The sequence below is a fragment of the Barbus barbus genome, assembly GCF_936440315.1.
Source record: "Barbus barbus genome assembly, chromosome: 47".
Lineage (NCBI taxonomy): Eukaryota > Metazoa > Chordata > Actinopteri > Cypriniformes > Cyprinidae > Barbus > Barbus barbus.
The window spans coordinates 4,468,884-4,496,853 of NC_136725.1; the positions used below are offsets into that span (position 1 = coordinate 4,468,884).

At 38.3% G+C, this 27,970-nt stretch overlaps 2 protein-coding genes and 1 pseudogene across 3 annotated transcripts in view; 2 read left to right on the top strand and 1 right to left on the bottom strand.

Moving 5' to 3' along the window:
* Positions 1–17,711, bottom strand: part of galt (galactose-1-phosphate uridylyltransferase) — a 104,385-nt gene extending 86,674 nt beyond the window's left edge. Inside the window, exons 1-6 of the mRNA XM_079410493.1 lie at positions 17,308–17,711; positions 16,586–16,755; positions 13,755–13,830; positions 13,323–13,371; positions 7,069–7,198; positions 2,603–2,659 (exon numbers count right to left, since the gene is read on the bottom strand). Coding sequence (XP_079266619.1) covers positions 2,603–2,659; positions 7,069–7,198; positions 13,323–13,371; positions 13,755–13,830; positions 16,586–16,755; positions 17,308–17,344 — 519 coding nt within the window. The 5' untranslated portion in view covers positions 17,345–17,711. The remainder of the gene's footprint in view (positions 1–2,602; positions 2,660–7,068; positions 7,199–13,322; positions 13,372–13,754; positions 13,831–16,585; positions 16,756–17,307) is intronic.
* Positions 17,712–17,795: 84 nt separating this feature from the next.
* LOC306865626 (sigma non-opioid intracellular receptor 1-like) lies at positions 17,796–21,149 on the top strand. The gene is made up of 4 exons (XM_079410347.1): positions 17,796–18,055; positions 18,274–18,474; positions 20,327–20,419; positions 20,506–21,149. The coding sequence occupies exons 1-4, from the start codon at positions 17,911–17,913 to the stop codon at positions 20,733–20,735; spliced, it is 669 nt and encodes a 222-aa protein (XP_079266473.1). The 5' UTR covers positions 17,796–17,910; the 3' UTR covers positions 20,736–21,149.
* Positions 21,150–21,838: 689 nt separating this feature from the next.
* LOC306865809 (katanin p60 ATPase-containing subunit A-like 2) lies at positions 21,839–27,703 on the top strand (annotated as a pseudogene). Its single transcript has 13 exons — positions 21,839–21,913; positions 22,068–22,102; positions 22,196–22,312; positions 22,514–22,592; positions 22,685–22,755; positions 23,485–23,583; positions 26,203–26,266; positions 26,391–26,508; positions 26,628–26,719; positions 26,846–26,956; positions 27,037–27,199; positions 27,352–27,454; positions 27,564–27,703. The product of its transcript is annotated as a katanin p60 ATPase-containing subunit A-like 2 (transcript).
* Positions 27,704–27,970: the final 267 nt, after the last annotated feature.

Consider the following 27,970-nt stretch of genomic DNA (forward strand, 5'->3'; position numbering starts at 1 on the left):
TGACCATTCACACATAGGCTAAAATTCATACAAGCCCTGAAATGAGGCAAAAAGTCTGAGACACAATGTTTAAAATTTCACAAAACAGCAGCACGATAATCATTTCAAGAGACAGATGAGTCTCTGTTTTGAGAGCTGATGTTTTGTGTTTGTTCAGGGGTGGGTGGTTACGGATGATATGAGAAAGCGTGGGACAGACAGAGAGAAAGAGGCACAGATCAACACAGACAGCCTGCTGTATCGCGAGCGCTCGCTAACTCGCTCCCTCTCCGCAAATACTCTCATCCCGGAGAAGGTGGGCAGCCGGATACACGCGGCTTATCCATCTCTCCCAGGGCATGCTGGGTAAAGCTCGACTCCTGCCGGCTGACATAGACCTAAGCCACACAGAGCTCCAGTCTCTCTACGGGGCCACACACACGGACAAGGAGGGGGATTATTTACTCATATTTAGCTGCGTCCATTGATAAAATCATATGAGAAACTTAAAAGCGGCTTACGGCTGATTCTATCAGGGCTGAGCCTGAGTATGCTGGGAGGTTGATTTATGTTAGAGGTCGATGATTGATGTCACGTCCACCACATACTGGGACGAGAGGTGGATGTGTTGTCATACTGACAGTATGATGCATGGATGAGCTGTTGCCAAGGAAACTAGTCTAATGTGGTGCTGCTAAAGGGTCTATTAACATTTAGTGCAAAAAAAAAAGAACCCACCTGGAAAAAGCATGTAATTTGTTCAATGTTCAAATATGTTGTCCTACTCTAGTTTAATATGCAGACACAACTACACTTTGACTGGAGTGGATTTGTAATCTTGTTTTTAGTTCCACTTTGGATTTGTGCTTTTAAATAAGCTTATTTTTTTTAAGTTTATTTTTGTTTTTATTTTAGTTTAAGTTTCATTATTATGTTAGTATATTAAGCATTTCAACTTTTAAGCTAAACAAAATAAAAATTAATTTAAGTTAATAAGCTATTAAGCACAATATTATTGTTATTACTATACAGTGTTATTGTCAACTAAAACTACTGAATGGCATCTGTTTATTAAATAAAATAGAAATATTAGATGAAAACAAACTTAAAAAAAAAATGAAAATTAGAAATGTTGTGAACTAACTGAAAGAAAATAAGTTTAGATAAAATAAGCTAAAAATGAGCTAGCAAAATTAATTAAATAAATATATTCAAAATATGAATTTAAATCTATTTAAAAATCTAATAAAAAGACAAAGGCACATAGAAAAAAATTACTAAAAGTTAAAATGCAATTAAAATGCTAACTGAAAATATAAAAATAAAAGCTAACACAAAATTAATAATGAATAAATGTTAAAAAAATGAATTAATAAATATTAAAAGAGTATATAAATGATACTAAATAACACTGCTGATGTCTAGTTAATTTTCATTTAATGAAGGTTGGTAGGTCTACTTAAGGTTTCAAGTTTTATAATACTATCAAGTTTTATTTGATACAATTTATTAAAAACAAGAAGTTAGAGTCATGAAAATGTATTTTAGTTTACTCTGAAGTCTTTGGTTACATTTCATTTTAACCTTCTAGTTTCTGTTTTTGATAATAGCACTGCATTTATTTTTGTTGCTGTGTTACAAAAACGATATTTCCTGCAACTGCAGAACAAGTTAACCTTGTCCAAGCCATCTAAACTATATCAATCACAACCTAACAAGTTAGTTCATATTGCAGCGTATCGGCACCAGTATTCAGATTTAATGAGGCCGAGAAATAAAGGAAAGCTGGTAAACCATAAATATATGGTATGACCGTTAAACCTTCATTCTTCAGGTGTGGTTTATTATAAAGAAAGTATGATATGGAAAATATGAGAGGTTTTTGACAGCTCGTTTAAACAGAGCTCGTGTCAATCCATCTGAAAATCCTCTACTGCCCCCTAGCGCAGCGCACAGCCATAAACACTTAATGAATTCGGTGAGAGGGAGCTCAGTGTGCAGCCAACCCAGTGAGTTTGGCTTGCTGTGCTGTCACGGCACGACAGCGACAGGCTTCCTGTGCATTAGAAGAAACAAGGGTAAGACAGACAGCCAGAAAAAGGGAATCGTAGGGGAAACAGAAGTTCCTCGCTGCTCGGAGTCAAGAAGATGTCAATACAACACATCGTTTACTCTGAACGCTATCAAACTAATAAAAGCAGCTACGTTTTCCACCCCATTGCCATCCCAGCGACCTCCTTTAAAAAATATGTTGAATCCCCACAAGACAAACCCATTCGACTCCGAGAGCCAAGAGTAATTTTCTATCAGGAAGACGGTTTCGGTGACGTCTTTCCTTGGACCATCTCTGTACTTCCCTAATTGGAGTCTACAGGCTTTTTAAGCTCCTGCTTGCATTAGCCATGTCTCGTCAGCAGTCTCTCCACTAAGGTGACAGTTAAAGACCTATTCCAGCCTAAAAAAGAGCATTCCAGATAGTCGAAGACTGCAGCGGATACGTCTTAAGCCACAGAGTAGCATTTCAGGGCTCGCTGCATCAGCGAGCCGACAGCGGCAAGCGCTAATTGGCAGGAGGAGGGCTAGAAAAAAGGGACATCAATGAAGTAACGAGGTGAAGGCGTACCTGACAGTGAGGATGGGGGTTTGAACAGCCCATCATGGCTCCTTTATTCTCGAAGATCTGAAACACGAAAGAAAAAGTCATTACGTCCTTTCAAAGAACCCAGACATAACAAGCCACGGCAAACTGTATACAAGTGTACAGAAACACACTCAAACAGACAGGTGCAGACAAAACATGCACTCTGTTATTGAGACATGAAGAGATCAGAGCACATGTTGCTGTCTAAAAGGAAACATCCTGTCGGAGCGAGTTTTAAGACTTCCTGGCACCTCCCTCAAGGGCGATTTGAGCAGGATCTGCCCTTGACTATTCCACTTGATAAATATTGACTCGGCTAAAGTCACCGCTCTTCAGGGTCTGTAAATCGCAAAGATGAGGCAGCACACATGTTCTGATGTGTTTAACAGAGAGGAGATAACCACCAGTGTTATCCGAGGAGTCGCTAACCGGGATAAACTGCAAGAAATGTAGAAACACCGCCCTCCAAAAGTTTGGAAACGCCCTAGAAAAGTGGGGTTTTGGACAATATTGGCATGAATCCTTTTTCATTTGTGATAATTTTGCACTGATAAGGGACAACACAAACTACGAAAACATATTTTATTACATAAACAGTTTATACATAGAAAAAAAAAATTTTTGATTCATCAAAATATCCACTATTAGCAGCTATTACAGCTCTGCATAATCTGGGCATCCGAGCTGTCAGTTTATTCAAACATTGACTTGATACTGTATATTACTCCAAGCCTCCTGAAGGATTGCCCAAAGATGATTTACACTGGTTGGACACTTCTTACGGACCTCACGGTCCAGTTCCTCCCATAGTAGCTCAACTGGGTTGAGGTCGGGTGATTGGGGAGGCCATTCCATGACAGACATGATGCCAGCTGACTGTTTCCTCTCCAGATAGGATTTGCACAGCTTGGAAGTGTGCTTGGGTCATTGTCTTGTTGGAAAGTTTAGGAAGGTTGGGGTGTTTCCAAACTTTTGGAGGGCAGTGTAGATGCTTCTTGGATTGGACTGAATTGCTGCACCCTAAAATAATGATTTGCTGTTTCAACACAATCTCATGTAATTATTTTATGAGGTGGTGAATTTGTATGAATTCATACAATGTGATTCGTACAGAAGCACATGATTTTATGAAAAAGTGTAAGCATTTACACTGGCAAGGGCATACACCTGACATAATTACTTCTTCCCAGGGTTTGAACATACCATAAGCAGATGGTACAAAAAAAAAACGTACAAATTAGATTGTACAAATACATTTGTGCACAAGAATTAGCCACCAAATCGCCAAAATGTAAAATAGTTACAAATTGCCAAGAGAGTGTGTTGGTTTGTTTGCATGTGCATCTTTCAACAAATTACTGAAGAAAATGTAAATTGGAAAAAGGTTTTTGTGGGGAATTATTCAACACTGATCATGAAAACAAGATGAAAAAGACATATCGCGAAACTGTTTTTGATTAAGTTAACTTATGACTTTCTCACATCAACAAAATCTGTGTTACAGCACATTATGTCCTAACTTGGCATGACATTAAAAATCTCCCAAAACAAGTAATTTGTCGCAACACATGGGACAACACAAAATGCAATCAGAACATATTTTAATGTTTAATGTTTACTATGCAGCTGTGTAGAATTACTGTATAATTTGAACCAATGAGATTTCAAAGTGTGGACTCAGCACAAAGTGCTTGTCACAATCCCAGGTTAGGACACGGAGTTAAGTTACAGATTCAGTGTCCCTGGAGTAACCTGAGGTTGGCACTGTGCCGTAATGCTTTAAGTCTGCAGCAATGCTAGCTCAGCAAAAGCACTGAAGGTGCTTCCTTTTGCCATAAATACATAGATACATGCACTCGAGCAACCTTGTGAACCATAAAATGACAAACTGGTCCGTCTATAGCAGAGGTGTCCAATCCTGCTCCTGTAGGGCTACATTCCTGCAGAGTTTAGCTCCAGCTCACCTGCCTGGACTCTGCAGGAAGGTGGCCCTCCAGGAACAGGATCGGACACCCCTGCTTTATGGTCTAATGAATATCACAACACTGTGCAAAAACTGTACCTTTAAGAGTACAACAGCTTGTCACTGGGGCAAAATCCTTAAAGGGACAACTTTGTACTTTATTTACCTCTAAAAGGTGCATATTAGTACTATAGGATGCTATGAAATCAGTTTAATTTTTTTTTATCTTTTTTTTTTTTTTTCAGGATTCCATGTTTTCCATTTAAATTTTTCTGGACTCCATTTTAATGGTTAAATTAAATTTTAGTCATCAAAAAGCATGTCTAGTTAATTGAAATCAGCGCACTTACACAATTTAATATGTTTACTAAATGTTTAAAAAATATATATTTTTAGGATCCTGTGAAATTTAATTTAATTTAATGATTTATTTATTCTGGTAATCAAATGAAGGGATAAAACTAATTTATCATCAAATGAAATTAAATTTGTTTTGGCATGCACAACAAAGGTTTATGGTTAAAATTAAAACATTGAAGAAAAATGATGATTATTATTCGTTAACAATAATGTTTTAATAATAATTTTCTATAGCAATTATCATCATCATTGAGATGTGCATTCTACTGTAAAACAGAAACATATTTCTGTCACAATTTCTTAAAGTTAAACCAAACTTTTATTTTTACAGGTTTCTGTAAAGACCTTAGCTTCTGTGTGTGTCTATAATATGATGATAGTTATGTTATATTTAAGTGTACTAACCTAATTGATTTATTCATCCAAAATTTAAGAAATCCCATGACATCCCCGTGTTATATATCAAATTCCAGTTTAGTGACATGATTCCGTCCCCGTTTTCTGCATCGTGGAAATCATACGGCTCTATTTAAGGTACTGCTATGAACCTTTTAGGAGTAAATAAGGTACCAAGTTGCTTCTTTTAAAGCTGTTCTATCCCTAAAGGTACATTTTTTTCTTTTTTGCTGAGCTTGCACAGACACAAGCAAGTGAGCACAGACACAACCTTTCGTCTACCAGTCCACAGCTTTGATCACTTGCCTACACCTTCCCATTCTGTACTTCACATGATTATGGAGATCATTTTAAAGGGTTAATTCACCCCAAAATGAAAATGCTGTTATTAATTTCTCACCCTCATGTCGTTCCAAACCCATAAGACCTCCGTTCATCTTCGGAACACAAATTAAGATATGTTTGATGAAATCGGAGAGCTCTCTGACCCTGCATGATGTACTTCAAAAATATCTTAATATCTCAATGGTTTGGAACGGCATGAGGGCGAGTAATTAATGACAGAATTTTCATTTTGGGATGAACTAACCCTGTAACTGATGGCACTGCTCTCCTTGATAGGTTGTAGCTGTTATGTATCGCACATCATTAGAAGTCCATTAGAAGTGGTATGTGGGAAAACTGGAGAACTAGTATTTGGTTTATACCTGCAGATGATCACAGAGAATATTGTTGTACACAAAAATTGGTCTAAAAAAAATTGACAGAGTTCTTAACATAAAGGCTACGTTTATGCAACTGGCCCCAGTTATCCAAAAAACATTTGATTTTGTGTTTCTTTCACATACATTCTTGTGCATGTGGGACAGTGGTGGGTGCAATGAGATGTGCAAGTCTACTATTGAAAATGCAACTAGTAAGATACTAAAAAAATGACAAAAAAGCACAGATTGTACCAAAAATTAGTGGGCAAAATCCATATATAAATGTTAGCCAATCTTAACAGAGGCCATTTATCTATTAATGTTAAGGAGCAGTAGCAAAAAGGGTAGAAAATAGTCATATAAAACTAAATTATAACTGTTTTTGGCATAAGAAATATAACTAACGTCATAAGTGGACTTCAGAGAAAGACTAGATAAAATAAGGTGTGTAGGATTCTGTACCTTTAAGCAGAAAACCTTCGTTAAACTGAATCTATAGTCTGTCAAAAAGCCACTGAGGCTCAGGAACTCTCTCACGCTCATAAGTTAACTATCTTTTGGGCCAAACATCTTAATTCACTGTATTCATATCCCTGGAACCCTTTGAAAAGCTCCATTATTCCCTCACAGGAGCATTAATGTGTCCAGAGAGGCCGGAGGAGCGCTCCACACTGCCTGCCATTGATCAGCGCTGAGACACCCTGACTGAAGAGCATCTCCCAATTGATCCAATTAGCACTGATGAGGAAGACTGGGACAGAATCGAGCGCTGTCTTTAAACACACACTCTTAAGCAGTCACGTCCCCGTGACTCCATGGCTTCTAGAAAGAAAGCTTCTCGAGGCAATAAATGGTGCAAATGTTTCATTAAGTTGCTACACCCCCCAGAGAGAGTCACAGTGAGAAAAATGTCTGGTTTTTTAAGATGAGTCATGTGTCTTAAGGCTGTGTTTTAGTGCAAAGTAAATTAAAGTGTTTTGCTTGTGAAACCAAAACATAGACGTGAGAGGACGAGACGTACTAACCTGCACCCACGTGTACTCGGCACCCAGCTCTACAATCAGATCTGCAAACTTGTCAATCACTTTGCGGATCTCTGCGGGCTGCATGAGGGGGAGGGTGATGTCAGACCAGGGGTGGAAACACATGACCTTACTGAAAACAAACAAACATAACGATTTGCTTAAAACTTCCTCTTAACAACATTATGCTTATATCTGTCTATCTGTCTGTCTGTCTATATATTTCTCTATGTCTGTCTATCTATCTATCTATCTGTCTGTCTGTCTGTCTGTCTATCTATCTATCTATGTGTGTGTCTATCTGACTGTCTTTATATCTATCTCTCTATCTGTCTGTCTGTCTGTGTATCTATATGTCTGTATGTCTGTCTGTCTATCTATCTGTATGTCTATCTATTTATATGTCTGTCTGTTTGTCTGTCTTTCTGCCCACCTGTATTCCTTCATACCTATCAGTCCATCTATCTGACCATCCATCCATCCAGCTCATATTTCTCCAGCAGTTATGATCTAAGCAGCATTCATCATAAAACAAACAGTGGAATTTACACTTCACCTTCGAAAATCACCCCTGCAGCGTTATGAATAAATACATAGTGTAATTCTGTCTACTCTTAGCCCTGAATGAAACCCAGCAGCTGTGCCTGCAAACTTCTGCAAAGTGTCTCCTCTTTCAGGCTTTATGTGGGGCAGCCAGTTCTCTCTATTAGGCGTCCTTGACTTGTTTGCGCCTCGAGCGCTATTCTTACTACTTTGAAAACAATGTCAGATCCCAGTGCATTAGAGTTGAGCGTCAGTTGGCAGGGTCTGTGTGTTTGTGGCCTGCTCTGCTACGCTGCTAATTGGACGGTTTCACACACAGGTGCTGTTTCAGAGCAGCCGTCTGTACTTTCTCAGCATCCGTAAAGTTCTCTTCTGCCTTCAAAAATAGTGCATAAAATGGTCAGTGTGGAGGAGATAAAACGGAAAGCACTAGGGATCAGAGAAATCAGGGTAATAGACAATCTAATGGTGTCTCCCCCATAAAACATGTCCACGTGATAATCACTGTGCACATATAATGGTCTTGAATGACTTTGTTCAAAGACTCTTCTACCTCAGTCACTTCTTAGATGACAGTGCCACCTAGTGTTAACAATGTGACACAACCAGAAAGAATAAGGGAATGAAATATTGACAAATTATTGGACTGATTTGTCTTTTAACCTGCTGGTGTATTCAAATTATTTTTGAGCTAAGAAGTTGGGAAATTTCAAAACATGATACAACTGTGTCAATGATACATGACTATATAAATATAAATATGTATAAATATAAATATTATTACTTGTACAAACCCGATTCCAAAAAAGTTGGGACACTGTACAAATTGTGAATAAAAACAGAATGCAATGATGTGGAAGTTTTAAATTTCAATATTTTATTCAGAATACAACATAGATGACATATCAAATGTTTAAACTGAGAAAATGTATCATTTTAAGGGAAAAATAAGTTTATTTTAAATTTCATGGCATCAACACATCTCAAAAAAGTTGGGACAAGGCCATGTTTACCACTGTGTGGCATCCCCTCTTCTTTTTATAACAGTCTGCAAACGTCTGGGGACTGAGGAGACAAGTTGCTCAAGTTTAGGAATAGGAATGTTGTCCCATTCTTGTCTAATACAGGCTTCTAGTTGCTCAACTGTCTTAGGTCTTTGTCGCATCTTCCTCTTTATGATGCGCCAAATGTTTTCTATGGGTGAAAGATCTGGACTGCAGGCTGGCCATTTCAGTACCCGGATCCTCCTTCTACGCAGCCATGATGTTGTAATTGATGCAGTATGTGGTCTGGCATTGTCATGTTGGAAAATGCAAGGTCTTCCCTGAAAGAGACAACTTCTAGATGGGAGCATATGTTGTTCTAGAACTTGGCTATACCTTTCAGCATTGATGGTGCCTTTCCAGATGTGTAAGATGCCCATGCCACACGCACTCATGCAACCCCATACCATCAGAGATGCAGGCTTCTGAACTGAGCGCTGATAACAACTTGGGTTGTCCTTGTCCTCTTTAGTCCGGATGACATGGCGTCCCAATTTTCCAAAAAGAACTTCAAATTTTGATTCGTCTGAACACAGAACTGTTTTCCACTTTGTTACAGTCCATTTTAAATAAGCCTTGGCCCAGAGAAAACGCCTGCGCTTCTGGATCATGTTTAGATATTAGGGCTGGGTATTGTGACCAATTCTGCGATTCGATTCGATTCTTATTTTTATGGTTTCGATTCGATTCGATTTCGATTCGATATCGATTAGCTATCAATATTTCATTTAAAATGTTAGTTTTGCAGACATGGGATCCATATTTTGATATAAATGCTGGTAACTGAAACTCTCTGGTAACTGGTAACTGAAACATTAATAATAGGGTGCACACAGGGTGAACCGCCTTCTTGATCATGGTGTCTCCCCTGCCAGGTAAGTATATCTATAGATGGTGACACCTTCAGGAGGAGAGGTGAATATTCATATCCTCTTACGTGAAGCACGCGCATTAAGAATCGATTCGGGGATTTCCCGAATCGATATCGTTGCTTTAAACTGAAGATCGATTAAAATCGGAGAATCGATATTTTTTACCCAGCCCTATTAGATATGGCTTCTTTTTTGACCTATAGAGTTTTAGCCGGCAACGGCGAATGGCACGGTGGATTGTGTTCACCGATAATGTTTTCTGGAAGTATTCCTGAGCCCATGTTGTGATTTCCATTACAGTAGCATTCCTGTATGTGATGCAGTGCCATCTAAGGGCCCGAAGATCACGGGCATCCAGTATGGTTTTCCGGCCTTGACCCTTATGCACAGAGATTGTTCCAGATTCTCTGAATCTTTGGATGATATTATGCACTGTAGATGATGATAACTTCAAATTCTTTGCAATTTTTCTCTGAGAAACTCCTTTCTGATGTAGCTCCACTATTTTTCGCCGCAGCATTGGGGGAATTGGTGATCCTCTTGCCATCTTGACTTCTGAGAGACACTGCCACTCTGAGAGGCTCTTTTTATACCCAATCATGTTGCCAATTGACCTAATAAGTTGCAAACTGGTCCTCCAGCTGTTCCTTATACACTCACCTAAAGGATTATTAGGAACACCATACTAATACTGTGTTTGACCCCCTTTCGCCTTCAGAACTGCCTTAATTCTACGTGGCATTGATTCAACAAGGTGCTGAAAGCATTCTTTAGAAATGTTGGCTCATATTGATAGGATAGCATCTTGCAGTTGATGGAGAACACGAAGCTCCCGTTCCACCACATCCCAAAGATGCTCTATTGGGTTGAGATCTGGTGACTGTGGGGGCCATTTTAGTACAGTGAACTCATTGTCATGTTCAAGAAACCAATTTGAAATGATTCGAGCTTTGTGACATGGTGCATTATCCTGCTGGAAGTAGCCATCAGAGGATGGGTACATGGTGGTTATAAAGGGATGGACATGGTCAGAAACAATGCTCAGGTAGGCCGTGGCATTTAAACGATGCCCAATTGGCACTAAGGGGCCTAAAGTGTGCCAAGAAAACATCCCCCACACCATTACACCACCACCACCAGCCTGCACAGTGGTAACAAGGCATGATGGATCCATGTTCTCATTCTGTTTACGCCAAATTCTGACTCTACCATCTGAATGTCTCAACAGAAATCGAGACTCATCAGACCAGGCAACATTTTTCTAGTCTTCAACCGTCCAATTTTGGTGAGCTTGTGCAAATTGTAGCCTCTTTTTCCTATTTGTAGTGGAGATGAGTGGTACCCGGTGGGGTCTTCTGCTGTTGTAGCCCATCCGCCTCAAGGTTGTGCGTGTTGTGGCTTCAGAAATGCTTTGCTGCATACCTCGGTTGTAACGAGTGGTTATTTCAAAGTTGCTCTTCTATCAGCTTGAATTAGTCGGCCCATTCTCCTCTGACCTCTAGCATCAACAAGGCATTTTCGCCCACAGGACTGCCGCATACTGGATGTTTTTCCCTTTTCACACCATTCTTTGTAAACCCTAGAAATGGTTGTGCGTGAAAATCCCAGTAACTGAGCAGATTGTGAAATACTCAGACCGGCCCGTCTGGCACCAACAACCATGCCACGCTCAAAATTGCTTAAATCACCTTTCTTTCCCATTCTGACATTCAGTTTGGAGTTCAGGAGATTGTCTTGACCAGGACCACACCCCTAAATGCATTGAAGCAACTGCCATGTGATTGGTTGATTAGATAATTGCATTAATGAGAAATTGAACAGGTGTTCCTAATAATCCTTTAGGTGAGTGTATGTACATTTAACTTTTCCACCCTCTTATTGCTACCTGTCCCAACTTTTTTGGAATGTGTAGCTCTCATGAAATCCAAAATGAGCCAATATTTGCCATGACATTTCAAAATGTCTCACTTTCAACATGTGATATGTTATCTATATTCTATTGTGAATAAAATATAAGTTTATGAGATTTGTAAATTATTGCATTCCTTTTTTATTCGTAATTTGTACAGTGTCCCAACTTTTTTGGAATCGGGTTTGTATATTATTAATAGAAAACGATTTTAAAAAATACAAGAATACAACGTTTAAATACAAAAAAAAAATTATATTTAATAAAATGCCATCAAAATGATGATGCAATAAAATGTCATACAAAACTAAAAATGATAAATTATGAAAATGTAAGAAATTCACAATAAGGCTCAGTCAGTCACAAACAAACTAACAAATAAATTCAAACTAAAATTGTGAAAAATAGTTTTATTTTTTATGAGAATGCCATGGAGCATTGTTTTGTACAACTGCAAGCGATGCCTAACAACAACCAGTACATCATGTAAGTAGTTATTTAGCAGACACTTTTATCCAAAGTGACTGCAAGTGCACTTACCATGGAGTAACTTTGTCACTTTTTTTAAGTGTTCAAATATTTCAATTATACCAGCCCAGATTTTTTAATAACTCAAGTCACACTGTTAAGATATCCCAAAATACAAAACCAAAGTTATCATGTGAAGAATAATCTACATAATACACTAACACAAGCAAGATGCTGATAAAGCCTTGATTTGACTCGACCTCTAATGTGTTTTGACTCATTGCTACAACATTCAGTTCTTTCCTCTCAGCTAACGCGCTCCTGAGGTTACGTCATTCTGGCAGCACAATTCATTTCTACACGCGGCGCGATTAAACTCAGGGAAATAGTTTATTAGCAGTGCTTCAGAGGGGCCATGAGCTACAATAACAGAGCTAAAGCACTGTGCTAACAAAATATCCCTCAGTGCTGCTCCAATCTATGGCAATCTGTGCTAATGTTCTCTGAAAAAAATACTGTTATAAGGAACAGCAAGAATAATATAAAATAGGGAGGGTGGCATAGACTTGGTTAAAGATCTAGGCGGATAAGAACCAAGAGGAAAGAACCTACTGTAGGTTTCTTTGGATAAGTATCCTTTAATCCCTTTTTGTTGTTGTTTGTTTGTTTGATGCCACAGACCCCCCAAATGTGACGATCCCCTTGCGAGGGAACCCCATAAAAAAGAAATGCATCTGTATAATTTAATGTTATAAAGACCTATTACTATAGCTGTAAAAAGGTTTCTGGAAAATACCTACTTTCTATTAATTTGATGACCCCCCCCCCCCACCATTTTGACTAAAATGTTACATTTATAAACCTACAGAAACTGAATATTTGCCATTGATCAGATGATTTCCAACAAGACTTTTGAAAAGGAAAATTAAACAGTCATAATAATAAAATAAATTTGAACTTTTTACTTACTTTATTTGTTTGTTTATTTATTCTGTTTTTTTTTACTTAGTTAACTTTATAAATAAATTTATTTATTTTTAGTTATTTATTTATATCAACTGTATTTGTTTATTTATTCATTATCTACATTTATATTATAAATAAATTGATTTATTTATTTATTTGTACTACATGATTTTTATTTGTTTATTAAATATTTTTTATTTTATATTTGTTTACACTATTTTTCACTTTTTTTTTTTTTTGTGGCTGCCATTATCATAAATCTGTTCATTCAGAAAAGTAACGGCACACCGCTCTTTAACAAGTCACACAATTGATCAAATCCTCTAATAAACAGTGCACAATGAGATGCATGCCTAATCTGAATATTTAGGTTCAAGGTGTTGGTTGTTAATAGTAATGCCAGCAGTACTAGTTAGTCATTTAGTTCTTAAAAAAGAAGAAATAAACTGTCCTCACCAAACACCTCTGGCTGCTTTGCTTTGGAAAAGTGGATGATGATCTGAGCCTAGAATCAGTAATAATACAAATGGTTAGCAAATTGTTCAGATACATACAGCTCATAATTGCACATTAAAAGTTTTAGAAGTTGTTAAAATGTAATTTATTCCTGTGATCAAAGCTGAATTTCCAGCATCATTCCTCCAGTCTTCAGTGTCTCATGATCCTTCAGAAATCAGTATAATATACTGATTTACTGCTAAACAAACACTTCTTATTATTATCCAATGTTGAAACGTCATATTTGTACATGTTTCATATCCAGTTTTTCCATTATTATGTTAGAGATCCAAAACATTGTTAGATTTTTGTTAGTAGAACATCCCAAACACTGAAATAAACGAATACGAAAATAGAAAGAAGTGAGACTTATGGGACGGTAGATCATACCGGGGTCTGGAGCGTCAGGCTGGAGAGCCGGGAAATCATTGTCAAACAGGAACGTGCTGTCATACTTAGGATTCACCTGCAATAAAACAGAGGAACATATGAAATGACTGGGTTTAATCACAGTCTGCTGGATAAAACATCACAGAGCGCTCTCTTTCAGTTTGCTCTTCCTCAGGTTGACATATCTGACTAGACAAGCTGCTTCCAGCTAAACGTATATATCTGAACAACATGAAAAAGTGAGTTCAAGAGTGCATGTTCAACATCTTGTCTGAATGTAAAGTACTCTGGCAACTTTCTGTGTTTAATTAATCATTAAATAATAATGTCCAGGAATGAGAGAGTCAGCCAAGAACATTTGCCAGGCTTAAATAAACTGTGCCACTGAATATTCATCGCTGTATAACTCACACGGGCAGATGGGGAGAAATGTACATTCAAGGAAAGGATATCACCTTATTTTTCTGCTTAGTCAGAGAACGCAGACACATCACTTTCCACAGAGAAGACGGTTTCATCTGTGTTCGTAAAAAAAGCTGCAGGCTGAGCCAGAGGTGTCGACAGCTTATAACTATAATCTCATGAATGTTTAAAATCCTGTAAATGGACCGTTTTACTACAATCTGACAACTTGATACTTGATAATAGCGCATGCAAATGAATCGGAAATGGCACTGCAGTGGTGCAACACAAAAAATAAAGAATATATTCTTTCCCTCAATGAGTTTAACTAAATAAAAGTACAGCAATATTCTGGGTTCAAAAAGTCAGGCTCCGTTGACATCAGTGCATGTTAATATAGGACCGGATCATTATCCTGGGACACCATGAGGTCTTATTACATGTTAAATGACAAAGGTGATTTGACAAAAAAATAAATAATTAGGAAAGCAACTAGAAATAGTAGCAAAACAGCAACATTATTCCTTAGTCAAACATCACATGAACTGTTTTCAACAGTGGAAGTCTATGGGGCAAGACATTGCACCAGCATGTGTTAAATGTCCACTACAGGAATTTTTTATGCTTTTTTGAAAAGTTTCTATGACACGGCAAGGCTTATGAAAAGGCTGCAGTTATCTGCTCAAAAAAAAAAAAACAGTAATATTGTAAAATAAGTTTTCAATTTAAAATAACTCTTTTCTATGTGAATATAGCTTATTTTAAAATGTACTTTATTTCTGTGATCAAAGCTGTATTTTCTGCATCATTCCTCCAGTCTTCAGTGTCACATGATCCTTCAGAAATCAGTCTAATATGCTGATTTTCTGCTCTAGAAACACTTCTGATTATTATCAATGTTGAAAACAGTTGTGCCGAATATTTTTGTGGAAACCATGATACATTTTTTCAGGATTCTTTAATGAATAGAAAGTTCAAAGAACAGCATTTATTTGAGGGAAAAAAATGAAAACAAAGTAAAAGTCTTTTCTGATACCTGATTAATTAAATGCTTTTAAAAACAAAACACCCAGACTTTTGAACGGCAGTGTATACTTTCTTAAAACAGCAATATATAAAATATTTTACTACTTAAATACTCAATAATATAATAAAACAACACACAAAATGCAAGCTTCAAAAATGAGCTTTTACACCCTCCATAATGCTGTATAACATTTATTGTATGTGCATGTAAATGAGACTTTTGTTGGAAATTATTTTCTATGGTAATTGTCACTGTGTCAAAGATTTTAGATGTTGTTTTGGATCAAGAACATTCGTTTTAAAAATCAGTAGCAAACTATTTGTGTGTGTTCGTGTGTGTGTGTGAGTGTGTGTGTGTGTGTGTGTGTGTGTGTGTTCGTGTGTGTGTGTGCATGTTTATGTGGTGTATGAGGACACAAATTTGTATAATGACATGGGTATTACAATATGAAGGTGGTTTATGAGGACACTGCCTATGTCCCCGTAATTCAAAAGGCTTTAAAAACATAGTAAATGGTGTTTTTTTGAAAATCTAAAAATGCACAAAGTCTCCTGTGAGGGCTAAGTTTAGGTGTAGGGTTGGTGTAGGGCAATAGGACACACAGTTTGTTCAGTATAAAAACCATTACGCCTATGGAGAGTCCCCATAAACCACAAAAACCAACGTGTGTGTGTGTGTGCGTGTGTGTGTGTGTGTGTGTGTGTGTGTGTGTGTGTGTGTGTGTGTGTGTGTGTGTGTGTGTGTGTGAGAGAGAGACTGACCCTGGACCACAGCACCAGTCATAAGGGTCATTTTTTTTCTAAATTGAGGTTTACAATTAATGTAAACCTTTCCTTTCCATTAATGTATGGTTTGTTGGGATCGGACAATATTTGGCTGAGATACAACTATTTGAAAATCTGGAATCTGAGGGTGCACAAAAATCTAAATATTGAGGAAATCGCCTTTAAAGTTGTCCAAATTAAGTTCTTAGCAATGCATATTACTAATCAAAAATTAAAATTGAAACTTACAAAATATCTTCATGGAACATGATCTTTACTTAATATCCTAATGATTTTTGGCAAAAAAGAAAAATCAATCATTTTGGCTATTGCTACATATATATCCCAGCAACTCAAGACTGGTTTTGTGCTCCAGGGTCACATTATATATATATATATATATATATATATATATATATATATATATATATATATATATAATACATTTTTTATTATATGCCTAAACTTTTTAGAATAATCTTGACATACAGATAAAGTTATGTCTCAAAAGGCTTTATAACAGAGCAATAAAAAAAGAAGAAGCAGAAGAAGAATAAAACATTTATTAATCTATCTGTCTGTGAGGTAATGTTCATTTCACCATCATTTTTGGCTTGTATTGTAGCTGTTTTGCTCACCTCTCCATTAGCTCTCTCGCTGCCGGGACAGAGGGGGTTGTTCGGGTCATGTCGGGGGGTGTTGTCCTCTGGAGGTCTCTCCACCTGTCCTCTCCACGGACGCTTCATCCGATGAGCCGACACCAGAACCCACGAGTCCCGCAGGGGGTTGTACCTTAAATGCTGGTGCTCTGAAACAAATTCAAGAATAATGTGAGATTTGATTTGAAATGTAACAGGCAGAACTTTACCATTCAGTATGTTAATAACAGTCACTGAGTCCCAAACGAATAATCTTTTGAACGAGTAGATTTTGTAAAGCGCTTGTAAATATGAACAATTTAAGAGATTAAGCAAACACAACTATCATAAAATTCCAAGCAACCTATACTTATTTTAAGCCATTGTGATAACAAATAGCATGTACAAAAATGTATTTTACTTAAAAATGACTCAGTAAATGAGTTTGAACCGGTTCTTTGACATGCACTGTCCAAACGAACCGATTCAATAAAATGACTCGGACTTTTATTTTTCTAGCGCCGCTAGATAAATCACGTGATCCGCTTCACAGCCAGCCGTCACGTGACTCATCCAACAAGTGAAGTGCACTATTTCCAGTGTATTCTACCCACAAGAGCACAAACAAAACGAGGTCATTACATGACATCTAGATTTGACCGTGAATCATACACATTTCAAAGCTTAGAAAATAAACGCGCACGTGTGAAAACATTCCTCACCTTTAGGATCAAACGTGGGTTTACAGAGACGGTCCATCTTACTGCTTACCCCTTAATAAAATCCCCCGTGGTTACCAAATATACCCGATCACCTGTTACAGGTTTACAACATGAATGTATTGATTGTTTCTTTCTAGAGTTTCAAGGTTTCATCTGATCTTCCTCCTAAGTGTCCTCAAGCGAATAGCGCTGCGCAAATAAAACGCAGTATGTGGCTTTAAAGATGAATAAACCGAACAGTGCTGGGACTGTTTACAGGCTCCCCGAGATCATAAATAATACCACATATATAAATGCATTCATTTATTCGATCACTGTATCAATAAAAGCTGCTTTGTGTATTTTGCGTATTTTGGTGGCTCATTGAGGATAATGACGCTCCGCCGCTCCGCCTTCTTCCGTGTAGCGTTCTGAGCGATTTGATTGGACTAGACCTCCCCGTTTGTGGCAGCCGATTGGTTGACGCAGACGTGACGTCACCTCACGTCATCGCCCGTCAGCTTTATGTATGCCATGCTGTGTGTCTGAATGAAGTGTGTTTAATGTGTTTTGCAATCTTAGACAGCGGTTTACTTCTAAACAGTCGTTTGTGCCCGGATTACGATGTGTGTAATAAGACTTCTTCTAAAAGCGGTGGTGGTTCTCGGGTTTCTGGTGTTGACAGTTCAGTTTATAAGATATTGGATGGCAAATAAACAATATGTCTTTACTAAAGAAGATGTTGCCAAGTTAGCCAGACAGTATGCAGGTGAGTAAACACACATAACCTGTTTCTATTCTGAAGTTATATCTGTTGCTAAGATATTGCAGGAATTGGTTTCTATATAGCTCTTGTATATAGCAACACAGAGCTTCAAATGGCCATAGTGTCTCCCTAAAAGAGTTGTTTTGAGCAAATACCACATCTAATAGCATAACTGTCCATAACTGATAGATGTTTGAACTGTGTGTGTTTGTGTGCCACAGGCCAGGACCACGAGCAGGCCTTCTCCAAGGTGGTGGTGGAGCTGAGGAAGAGGTATCCGGGTCACATCCTGCCCGATGAGGACCTGCAGTGGGTGTTTGTGAATGCGGGCGGCTGGATGGGCTCCATGTGTCTGCTGCACGCTTCTCTCACAGAGTATGTGCTGCTGTTCGGGACAGCCGTGGACACGGGCGGGCATTCAGGTGGGTCAGGAACATCTCCAGGGCATGCTTGTCCTCAAAATCCAAAGAAAGAAAGAAAAAAATATAATATAGAGACTACTATAGGATCATACGACTTATTTGCACTGCAACATTATTTTTTAAGCTTGTTGGGAAATAATAATAATTGAGAAAAATTGTGTATAGCAATATTATTTAGAATATAAATTCATAATTTTTTACTCTATTAGTGTAAAAATACTGTATTACTGTTTTGATCATCTAATGGGAATCACTATTAACAATGATGGAAATTGACAAAAATAAGCATTTTGAGATCTTAATAATTTTAATGGTAGGTTTAGTTGAACAGTGCGAGACAGAACAACAACAAAAAATCCAGAAAAACGCATTTCAAAAAAGTTATAAATTGATTTTCATTTTAATGAGTCAAATAAGTATTTGATCTCCTATCAATCAGCAAGATTTCTGGCTCCCAGGTGTCTTTTATACAGGTAAGGAGCTGAGATTAGGAGCACTCTCTTAAAGGGAATCTCAGCTTGTTACCAAACTCTCCAGCATGGCCAAGACCAAAGAGCTGTCCAAGGATGTCAGGGACAAGATTGTAGCCCATTCCAGCCTTGTGTAGGTCTACAAGACCATCGCCAAGCAGCTTGGTGAGAAGGTGACAACAGTTGGTGCGATTATTCGCAAATGGAAGAAATGACCATCAGTCTCCCTCGGTCTGGGGCTCCATGCAAGATCTCACCTCGTGGAGGTTCAATGATCATGAGAACGGTGAGGCATCAGCCCAGAACTACATGGGAGGATCTTGTCAATGAACTCAAGGAAGCTGGGACCATAGTCGCCAAGAAAACAAATTGGTAACTACGCAGCGAAGGCCTGAAATCCTGCTGTGCACGCAAGGTCCCTCTGCTCAAGAAAGCACATGTACTGGCCCGTCTGAAGTTTGCCAATGATTCAGAGAAGAACTGGGTGAAAGGGTTGTGGTCAGATGAGACCAAAATCAAGCTCTTTGGCATCAACAACTCGCCGTGTTTGGAGGAGGAGGAATGCTGCCTATGAACCCAAGAACACCATCCCCACCGCCAAACATGGAGGGGGAAACATTATGCTTTGGGGGTTTTTTTCTACTAAGGGGACAGGACAACTGCACCGCATCAAAGGGATGATGGACGGGGCCATGTACCGTCAGGTATTTGAAATGGGATTGAAAATGGGTCGTGGATGTGTATTCCAGCATGACAATGACCCAAAACACACGGCCAAGGCAACAAAGTGGCGGCTCAAGAAAAAGCACGTTAAGGTCCTGGAGTGGCCTAGCCAGTCTCCAGACCTTAATCCCATAAAAAATCAAAACTGTGGAGGGAGCGTAAGGTTTGAGTTGCCAAACATCAGCCTCGAAACCGTAATGACTTGAGACGATCTGCAAAGAGGAGTGGGACCAAATCCCTCCCGAGATGTGTGCAAACCTGGTGGCCAACTACAAGAAACGTCTGACCTCTGTGATTGCCAACAAGGGTTTTGCCACAAAGTACTAAGTCATGTTTTGCAAAGGGGTCAAATATTTATTTCACTCATTAAAGTGCAAATCAATTTATAACTTTTTTGAAATACGTTTTTCTGGATTTTTTTGTTATTCTGTCTCTCACTGTTCAAATAAACCTACCATTAAAATTATAGACTGATCATTTCTTTGTCAGTGGGCAAACATACAAAATCAGCAGGAGATCAAATAATCTTTCCCCCCACTGTACATGCATGCATGCATTTCTTCCCCCACATCACAGGTGTGCTCCTACAGTAAATACAGTTTTGCCACATTAGGATTTCTTGTATTTTCACATTCCTTTCATGGTTGCGTCTCCTTCAGGTCGTTACTGGGCAGAAATATCAGACACTATAATTTCTGGAACGTTCAGGCAATGGAAAGAAGGAACCACTAAAAGCGACACTTACTATCCAGGTACAACCACCACACGTCACCAACACACACTTCAGTCTAACAGTGCTCTCCGATCTGAGGAGTGAAGCCTGTGTTTGTTGTGGCAGGAGACACTATCGTGCATGCGGCGGGAGAAGCCACATCAGTGCAGTGGAGCGCCGGGACGTGGATGGTGGAGTACGGCCGAGGATTCATTCCCTCCACGCTGGGATTCGCTCTGGCCGACACCGTCTTCAGCACCCAGGACTTTCTAACACTGTTTTATACTGTACGTGTCTATGTGAAGAGTATGATCCTGGAGGCTAGCACTTTCCTCACTGACACCGGCGTCCTCTGAAAAACAGCACGTGCTAAAGGAGAACCGACGACTTGTTGAATTGGATGTATGGAAAGCACTTAGTCTTAATGTAATTACTTTTCCAGCGATTTAAAGTTTTATTTTCCACACTGTACAAAGAGTTTATCAAACGTCTTTTCTAAAGGTGAAACACATTTTTGGTCAACACAGTGTCTGTGGTTGAACGTGGCAAGATGTTTTAGCAGCTCAATACTGTCCAGAAATGGTTATTACGAAGTATGGATAAACAAATCAAAAGGTAGTTTTGTGTATTTCCAGATCACACTCTTTGCACCTTTAATATACTGTGAATATTAATTGTCGCTTTATTTTTCATAAGATACATTGTTGAAAACTGACCTGTCTCCTGTTCAGCCTGAAGTCGCTCCAGAATAAAGATATTAATTAGTATTGAGTAAGTCTTTTATTCGTTCATTTAAGTTATTTAGAATTATTGTTCTGTTATGTATCTGTCAAAAAGGTAATTATTTTCCATAACGTGCAAAGATAATTGTTTTTTATTTTAGTTTTGTTTTTACATGCTGATTTGTAGAAACAATTATATAATACTATATACATATATTATTAGTTTCCACAAAAATATTGAGCAGCAAAAAAAAAATATTATAAATTGTAACAAGTATTCACAACATTTACTGGATATGTTATTAATATGTCTTATTAAATATATGCAGCCTTGGTTGGCATTATTCCAAATGTTTTGCTCGGTAGTGCATGTATTTTTGCATATTATAATCATCTAACAGATAATCAGTGGAGTTTATTAAAATATTCATCAATTTTAATATCTGTTACAGCACAATTAACAATTAATATTCACTCATATTCCCCGCAAAATGGGCTACTAGTAGTAGTACTACAGTTGCTGTAAGTAACCATATTAAAGCCGTGACACATTTAGTTTGTTGATGTCATTTTAAATAAGCGTTTTATGAATTTCTTTTCTTAGGAGGGAGAAATTTGCTGCTTTTGATTTTTCATCATTTAATGGAGGAGGGGTGAGATCTTAAAAACATTTATTAAAATGGCTTAAACATGACTCTAAATTAAAGAAAAGACACAAGTGTAAATGCATTGAAGTAATGGATTCAGCTAAAGCCTTAGAGAAAGAATATGAGAGTTATTATTTAATAAAGTTTCAGAAATATGAGAACAAGGTCGGATTTTACTCTTAACTTCTGTAAAACTTCATAAATGTTGTATTGTTTTATTTTAATTATAAATAATGTTTTTGCATGTACATTAAAAAATGAATTGTTAACCAATATATAGTGTAATAATAGGTTATTATTGAAGTTTTTTTCTTTATAGGAGAGTCGGCTTGTAAAGAGCTGTGGTAAAAGAAGGTACATGTATCACAAGAACATCAAAAGACTCCGTATAATGTTGATTTTATTCACCATGTGTGTATTCATTTGTGAAAGGATGTCATCATCCAGTCACACACTCCCAAGAATCAACTCCATCCAGCGACCTCCATCCAGAAACACTGTTAGAAAGACTGAATCTAAACTAACAGGAAGAGACATCAGCAAGTCTACAAACATCATCTTTTGGTTTGAACAAACTATTATATTCTCTATAAACAAGAAAGAGTCACTTTGCATGATCTGCCTAGGAAGGAGGGCAGCGGACGCATCAGGGTTCGGTCTGAATGTGTCTCCTCTCATCAGGGACGGAGCACGCATGAGAAAGGTCTGTCTTTTTAAGGATTATTTACTGTACTGTACTCACCCATATGACTCTGTTTCTTTCAGGAGTCTGATTCCTGATGCAGTTAAAGGTGCCGCTAACGACTCAGTCCTGCCCTGCACAGATTTCTCAGGTCAACTGTATGTTTGATTCTGGTTCAAAGCAACTGAAGCTCTGCTGGAAGCAGCTGTGATAGAAAGTCATTCTGAAAGATCCCTCATCCTTTTGTCTGACAGGAGCGTTTGCTGAAACCCATAAGTGCCTTCATTGGGATGAACAGAGGGAACTTGCAGCAGTTATTAGCAGAGTAAGTCTATGTTTATGAAATTACTTCCCTTGTGTGGCAGTTTGGTGCTATATTAGGGCATTTTACCATTCAAGTAGTATTAAAAAATACACTTAGCATGAAGACAGTGAAGCCTTTGAAATGTGATATTTGATTGACAGTTAAGCACATTCCCCCACAATCCTCATGATCGTAATTTGTTTGTTTGTTTGTTTGATAATTTTCATTTTTCTCAATGATGATTCTTGTTCAAGTTTCATTACAGAAATACAGTACAATAATACAAAATCAATCTGTATTGACAAAATCATGTAAATTGAAATTACTGTCCACATACTGAATAAAGATTCACTACTAAAATTTTAGAAGAAAAAAGTGCAGTTAAAAAAAATAAATAAAATAGATATATATATATAATTATAATTATTTTTTATTTTTTTGATAATTATATTTTTGTTTCATGCACTTGAAGTATTATATGTGTAACTGAGTGCAACAATCTATTTCTATTTTTACTTCAAAATCAACAAAAAGCACCACGATACTATATTTGAGAACTGGGAGGGGAAATGTCATAAAAATACAACACTGATTCAACACTAGAGAGCAGCATACAGTCTGTTTTTATAATATAGTGTGACACATCCCAATATCTGTGTGTGTGTGTGTGTGTGTGCAGATACATACACAAGCTGGAACATGTATTATTGAAGCATTCCATTTAATTTTCTCTCCTGTCTTTTCATAAAGGATATCTATTTACACAACCCCAACGTGCGCTGGGACGACATTATAGGCCTGGAGGCTGCCAAGCGATTAGTCAAAGAAGCTGTCGTCTACCCCATTAAGGTGCTTGGCTGCTAAACACTTTGGTATTTCTGAAGCTGCCGCCTGCCTTCGATTCTGAATACATCTCCACTAACGGCTAGAGGAAAGCCGGGCTCAGGGTTATTTCTTAAGATGACATGAAATCTATACCTGAATACCATCCAATCTGACCGCTCACATCTCTGCCTCATCTCTGGCCTCTCTGCTGATGACTACAAATCCACAATACGCTCCTGACAAACAGGAAATTTGTCTTCCCCGACTCAGTCATGTGGTGAAGGAGCCTGCTGTCGTACAGAATTACCTGGAAATTCTGTTGGTGCGGCTTATTTTTGCTTGTAGCACATAAAGTAAAAATTGTATGAAGAATATGATTACATCACATTATGCTAAAGGACATTTTGAGGCTCGGTTTTGTCAATACTTGGACCTTATGTATTAGATAAAGATAAAGTGGTGTCTGACAGTTAATTGGTCGATGAAAATATTAGTTTTTGTTATTCATCTTAGCGTAAAGTCAACAAACAATATTGATTATTCATGCAATCTTACTAGCAACCACTTATAACACCTCAGTAGCCAAATAACAACCATTCAGAGCACCACAGCGACCACCCAAAACACCTTATCAGAGCCTTAAATATTAGAGCACAACAGCAACAGCCTAGCAACACTCTTACAGGCACTCAGCAAACCTTTGCAGCCACCTAGCAACACCCTAGTAACCAGCCAGAACATTGTAGAAACTAACTAGCAGCTATCTTGAACATCCTAGCAAAGCTCTAACAACCACTCAGATTATGACATCCTTAGAAATGTCCTTGTAATGTCCCAGTAACCATCCAGAACAGCCACATAGCAATGGACTAACAGGCATGCACAACTCCACTGCAACCAGCAAGAAACCTCCCAGAACACCATAGGAGCTTACTAGCAACCACATAGAGCACCACAGCAACAGCCAGCCTATCAACGGACTTACAGCAACGTAGAAATTCTTAAACCACCTAGCAATGACCTAGTAACTACCCAGCAATGTGCCTAACACCCTTACAATCCTAGTAACAGTGACAAAGCCCCATAGCAACATGCCTATCAACCTAACAATCCTAGCAACCGTAACAAAGCCCCATTGCACAATGCCTTACAACCTAACAATCCTAGATTACAACATCCTTAGAAACTTCCACTAGCATATGCTTAGCAACCACCTAGAAACCCCTAGCAACCATATAGCAATGCACTAACAGCTGCCCAGAACTTCACTGCAACCAGCTGGAAACAACCCAGAACACCCTATAAATGCTGCAACAACACCAATGCAGCTTTCTAGCGACCACATAGAACACCATGGCAACAGCCAGCCTAGCAACACACCTAGAAAACATGTGTGACCCTGGACCACAAAACCAGTCTGAAGTCGCTGGGGTATATTTGTAGCAATAGCCAGAAATACACTGTATGGGTCAAAATTATTGATTTTTCTTTTATGCCAAAAATCATTAGGATATTAAGTAAAGATCATGTTCCATGAAGATATTTTGTAAATTTCTTACTGTATATCAAAACTTCATTTCTGATTAGTAATATGCATTGCTAAGAACTTAATTTGGACAACTTTAAAGGTGATTTCCTCAATATTTTGATTTTGTTTTTGTTTTTTGCACCCTCAGATTCCAGATTTTCAAATAGTTGTATCTCGGCCAAATATTGTCCGATACTAACAAACCATACATCAATGGAAAGATTATTTATTATTTATTATTGAAAAATAAACCTAAAAGGTCCAGATGATGTAAAAATTGAAACTTAAGACTGGTTTTGTGGTCCAGGGTCACATATTAGAAAACACCTAGCACCTAGCAACTGCAATACCAAGAACACTTTAGTAATATGCCAAACAACAACCACCTAGTAACCATGGCAAAGCACCATAGCAACCACTCAAAAGACCCAATTGACCACACATAACACACTAGTAACCAATTAATAACCACTCAGAACAATGCTGTAACAACCAGAGCACCACAGCAATAACCTAGCAACACACTGATAGCCATCCAAAACACCCTATCACATGCCTAACAACCACCTAGCAATGCACCCAGAATTCAATATCAGCTTTTTAAAAAACACATAGAGCACCATAGCAACAATCTAGCAGCACACTTGCAGCCATTTAAAACACCTTAGAAACTGCCTACCAATGCCTTAGAACCCATTCAGAATACCCAAGCAACACAAATCCTAGTAACTGTGACAAAGCACCATAGAAACCACCTAGATGTGTACAGCCACTTAGAAAACCGTGGCAGCTGCCTAGCAACACCCTAGTGACCACAACCAAAACATTATAGCAACCAACTGGCAATTGGCTGCCAGAACACCCTATCAAGTATCTAACAGCCACCTTAAAGTGTCTTGGCAGCCACCAAAAAATAAAACAACAGCGAAAACCTAACAACATACTTACGATCACATTAAGGACATTTTAAAAATGACAAATAGTAATCACCCAGAACAACTGTCTAGAAGTACCTCCTAGCAACCCCCAGATAACCTAGAAACGCCCCAACAACCACCTAAAGCACCATAGCAACCATCTAGTTCTAACCACTATCAACCTACCTTTTTTTTCAGTATCCGCAGCTGTTCACTGGAATTCTGTCACCATGGAAGGGTTTACTCCTGTATGGACCACCAGGTCTGGCCTTTCTGTTTGTATAAATCCATTTGTGAAAATATGAATATTCAATCCATTAATATAAAATATAACTCATTTTGCGTGTAATATGATCTTAATGTGACAACTTTCCTTCAAAAATCAGGCACGGGAAAGACGATGCTGGCCAAAGCTGTAGCATGGAGTGCAACACAACCTTTTTCAACATCTCTGCATCCAGTATTGTCAGCAAATGGAGGGGAGACTCTGAGAAGCTGGTTTGGGTCAGAAAAGACATTATTTTGTCCGATTTGTGTTATTTTATTGTTTTATGAGATGTGTGGGGGAAAGGTTGTGCTCAGCGAAACACTTATTTTCCTAATGTTATGATTCTCTACTACAGGTTTTGTTTGAGCTGGCAAGATATCACGCTCCATCCACCATTTTCTTGGATGAGCTGGAATCAGTGATGAGCCAGCGAGGGGTTGGCCAAGGGTGAGCATGAGCCAGTAACTTTCACTGATAGTAAGATTATAAAATAACCTAAAATCTCACTCCTAGTACACAATCCATAATTATTAAATTACACAATTTCTGTTTTGCTATTTACATCTCTTTAAGAGGTGATCACGAGGGCAGTCGAAGGATGAAAACGGAGTTACTAGTTCAGATGGATGGACTGGCACGATCAAACGATCTCGTGTTTGTGCTTGCTGCCTCAAACTTACCTTGGTGAGGAGTGATTGTGAGGAAACAATATCATTTCTTCTTTTGTTATGGTTTTCTTTCTAATCTTTCTAATCTGTCTTCAGGGTGTTGGACCATGCCATGCTGAGAAGACTAGAGAAACGCATACTGGTGGGTCTCCCATCTGCCCCTGCCAGACAAGCCATGATCAGACATTGGCTGCCTCCGATTAGTAACACAGGTGGAGTGGAGCTACGGACAGAGCTGGACCATGACTCACTGGCACAGGTGAGAGAAACCATGTGACTGAGGTACATCCACAAGACCGATAGATAGATAGATAGATAGATAGATAGATAGATAGATAGATAGATAGATAGATAGATAGATAGATAGATAGATAGATAGATAGATAGATAGATAGATAGATAGATAGATAGATAGACGGAGGTTACTCTGGGTCAGATATCAGGTTAGTGTGTAAGGAGGCCGCCATGAGACCTGTGCAAAAAATCTTTCACGCCCTTGAAAATCACATTGAAGGTAAGAAAAATGCCACGTCCCGCTCTGAACGACATTAAACTGCTGTTTCATCACGAAATCCTGTTTTGCCCACAATTCACAGTCTCCATTACACCATGCATCTTCACAGGTCAGTCCAATATGCCGGTTATTGAACTAGAAACTGTGACCACAGCAGATTTCCTGGAGGTGATTGCTCACACCAAACCGTCAGCCAGATGTCTGATGGATAGATACTCGGCCTGGGAGAAAGAGTACGAGTCTGTCTGACACATGATCTCAGCATAATGCACGGACTATTATTACAGCAACCAACAAATGTTTTACCGCATTATACAAAAAAGGGTCAGAATTGTACCTTTTGGGGTACAACAGCTTGTCACTGGAGCCGTACCCTTAAAAGGACAACTTTGTGTTTTTTTGTTTTTTTTTACCCCTAATAGGTACATATTAGTACCTAAAAGTAGTAATACATACCCTTAAGATACTAATATGTACCTATTAGGGGTAAAAAGGTACAAAGTTGTCTTTTTAAGG

Coding starts and splice junctions, on each gene's coding strand:
- LOC306865626 (XM_079410347.1), top strand. CDS start 17,911: ATGTGTGTAATAAGACTTCTTCTAAAAGCGGTGGTGGTTCTCGGGTTT. Junction 18,056..18,273: donor GTTAGCCAGACAGTATGCAG/GTGAGTAAACAC, acceptor TGTGTGCCACAG/GCCAGGACCACGAGCAGGCC. Junction 20,420..20,505: donor AAGCGACACTTACTATCCAG/GTACAACCACCA, acceptor TTGTTGTGGCAG/GAGACACTATCGTGCATGCG.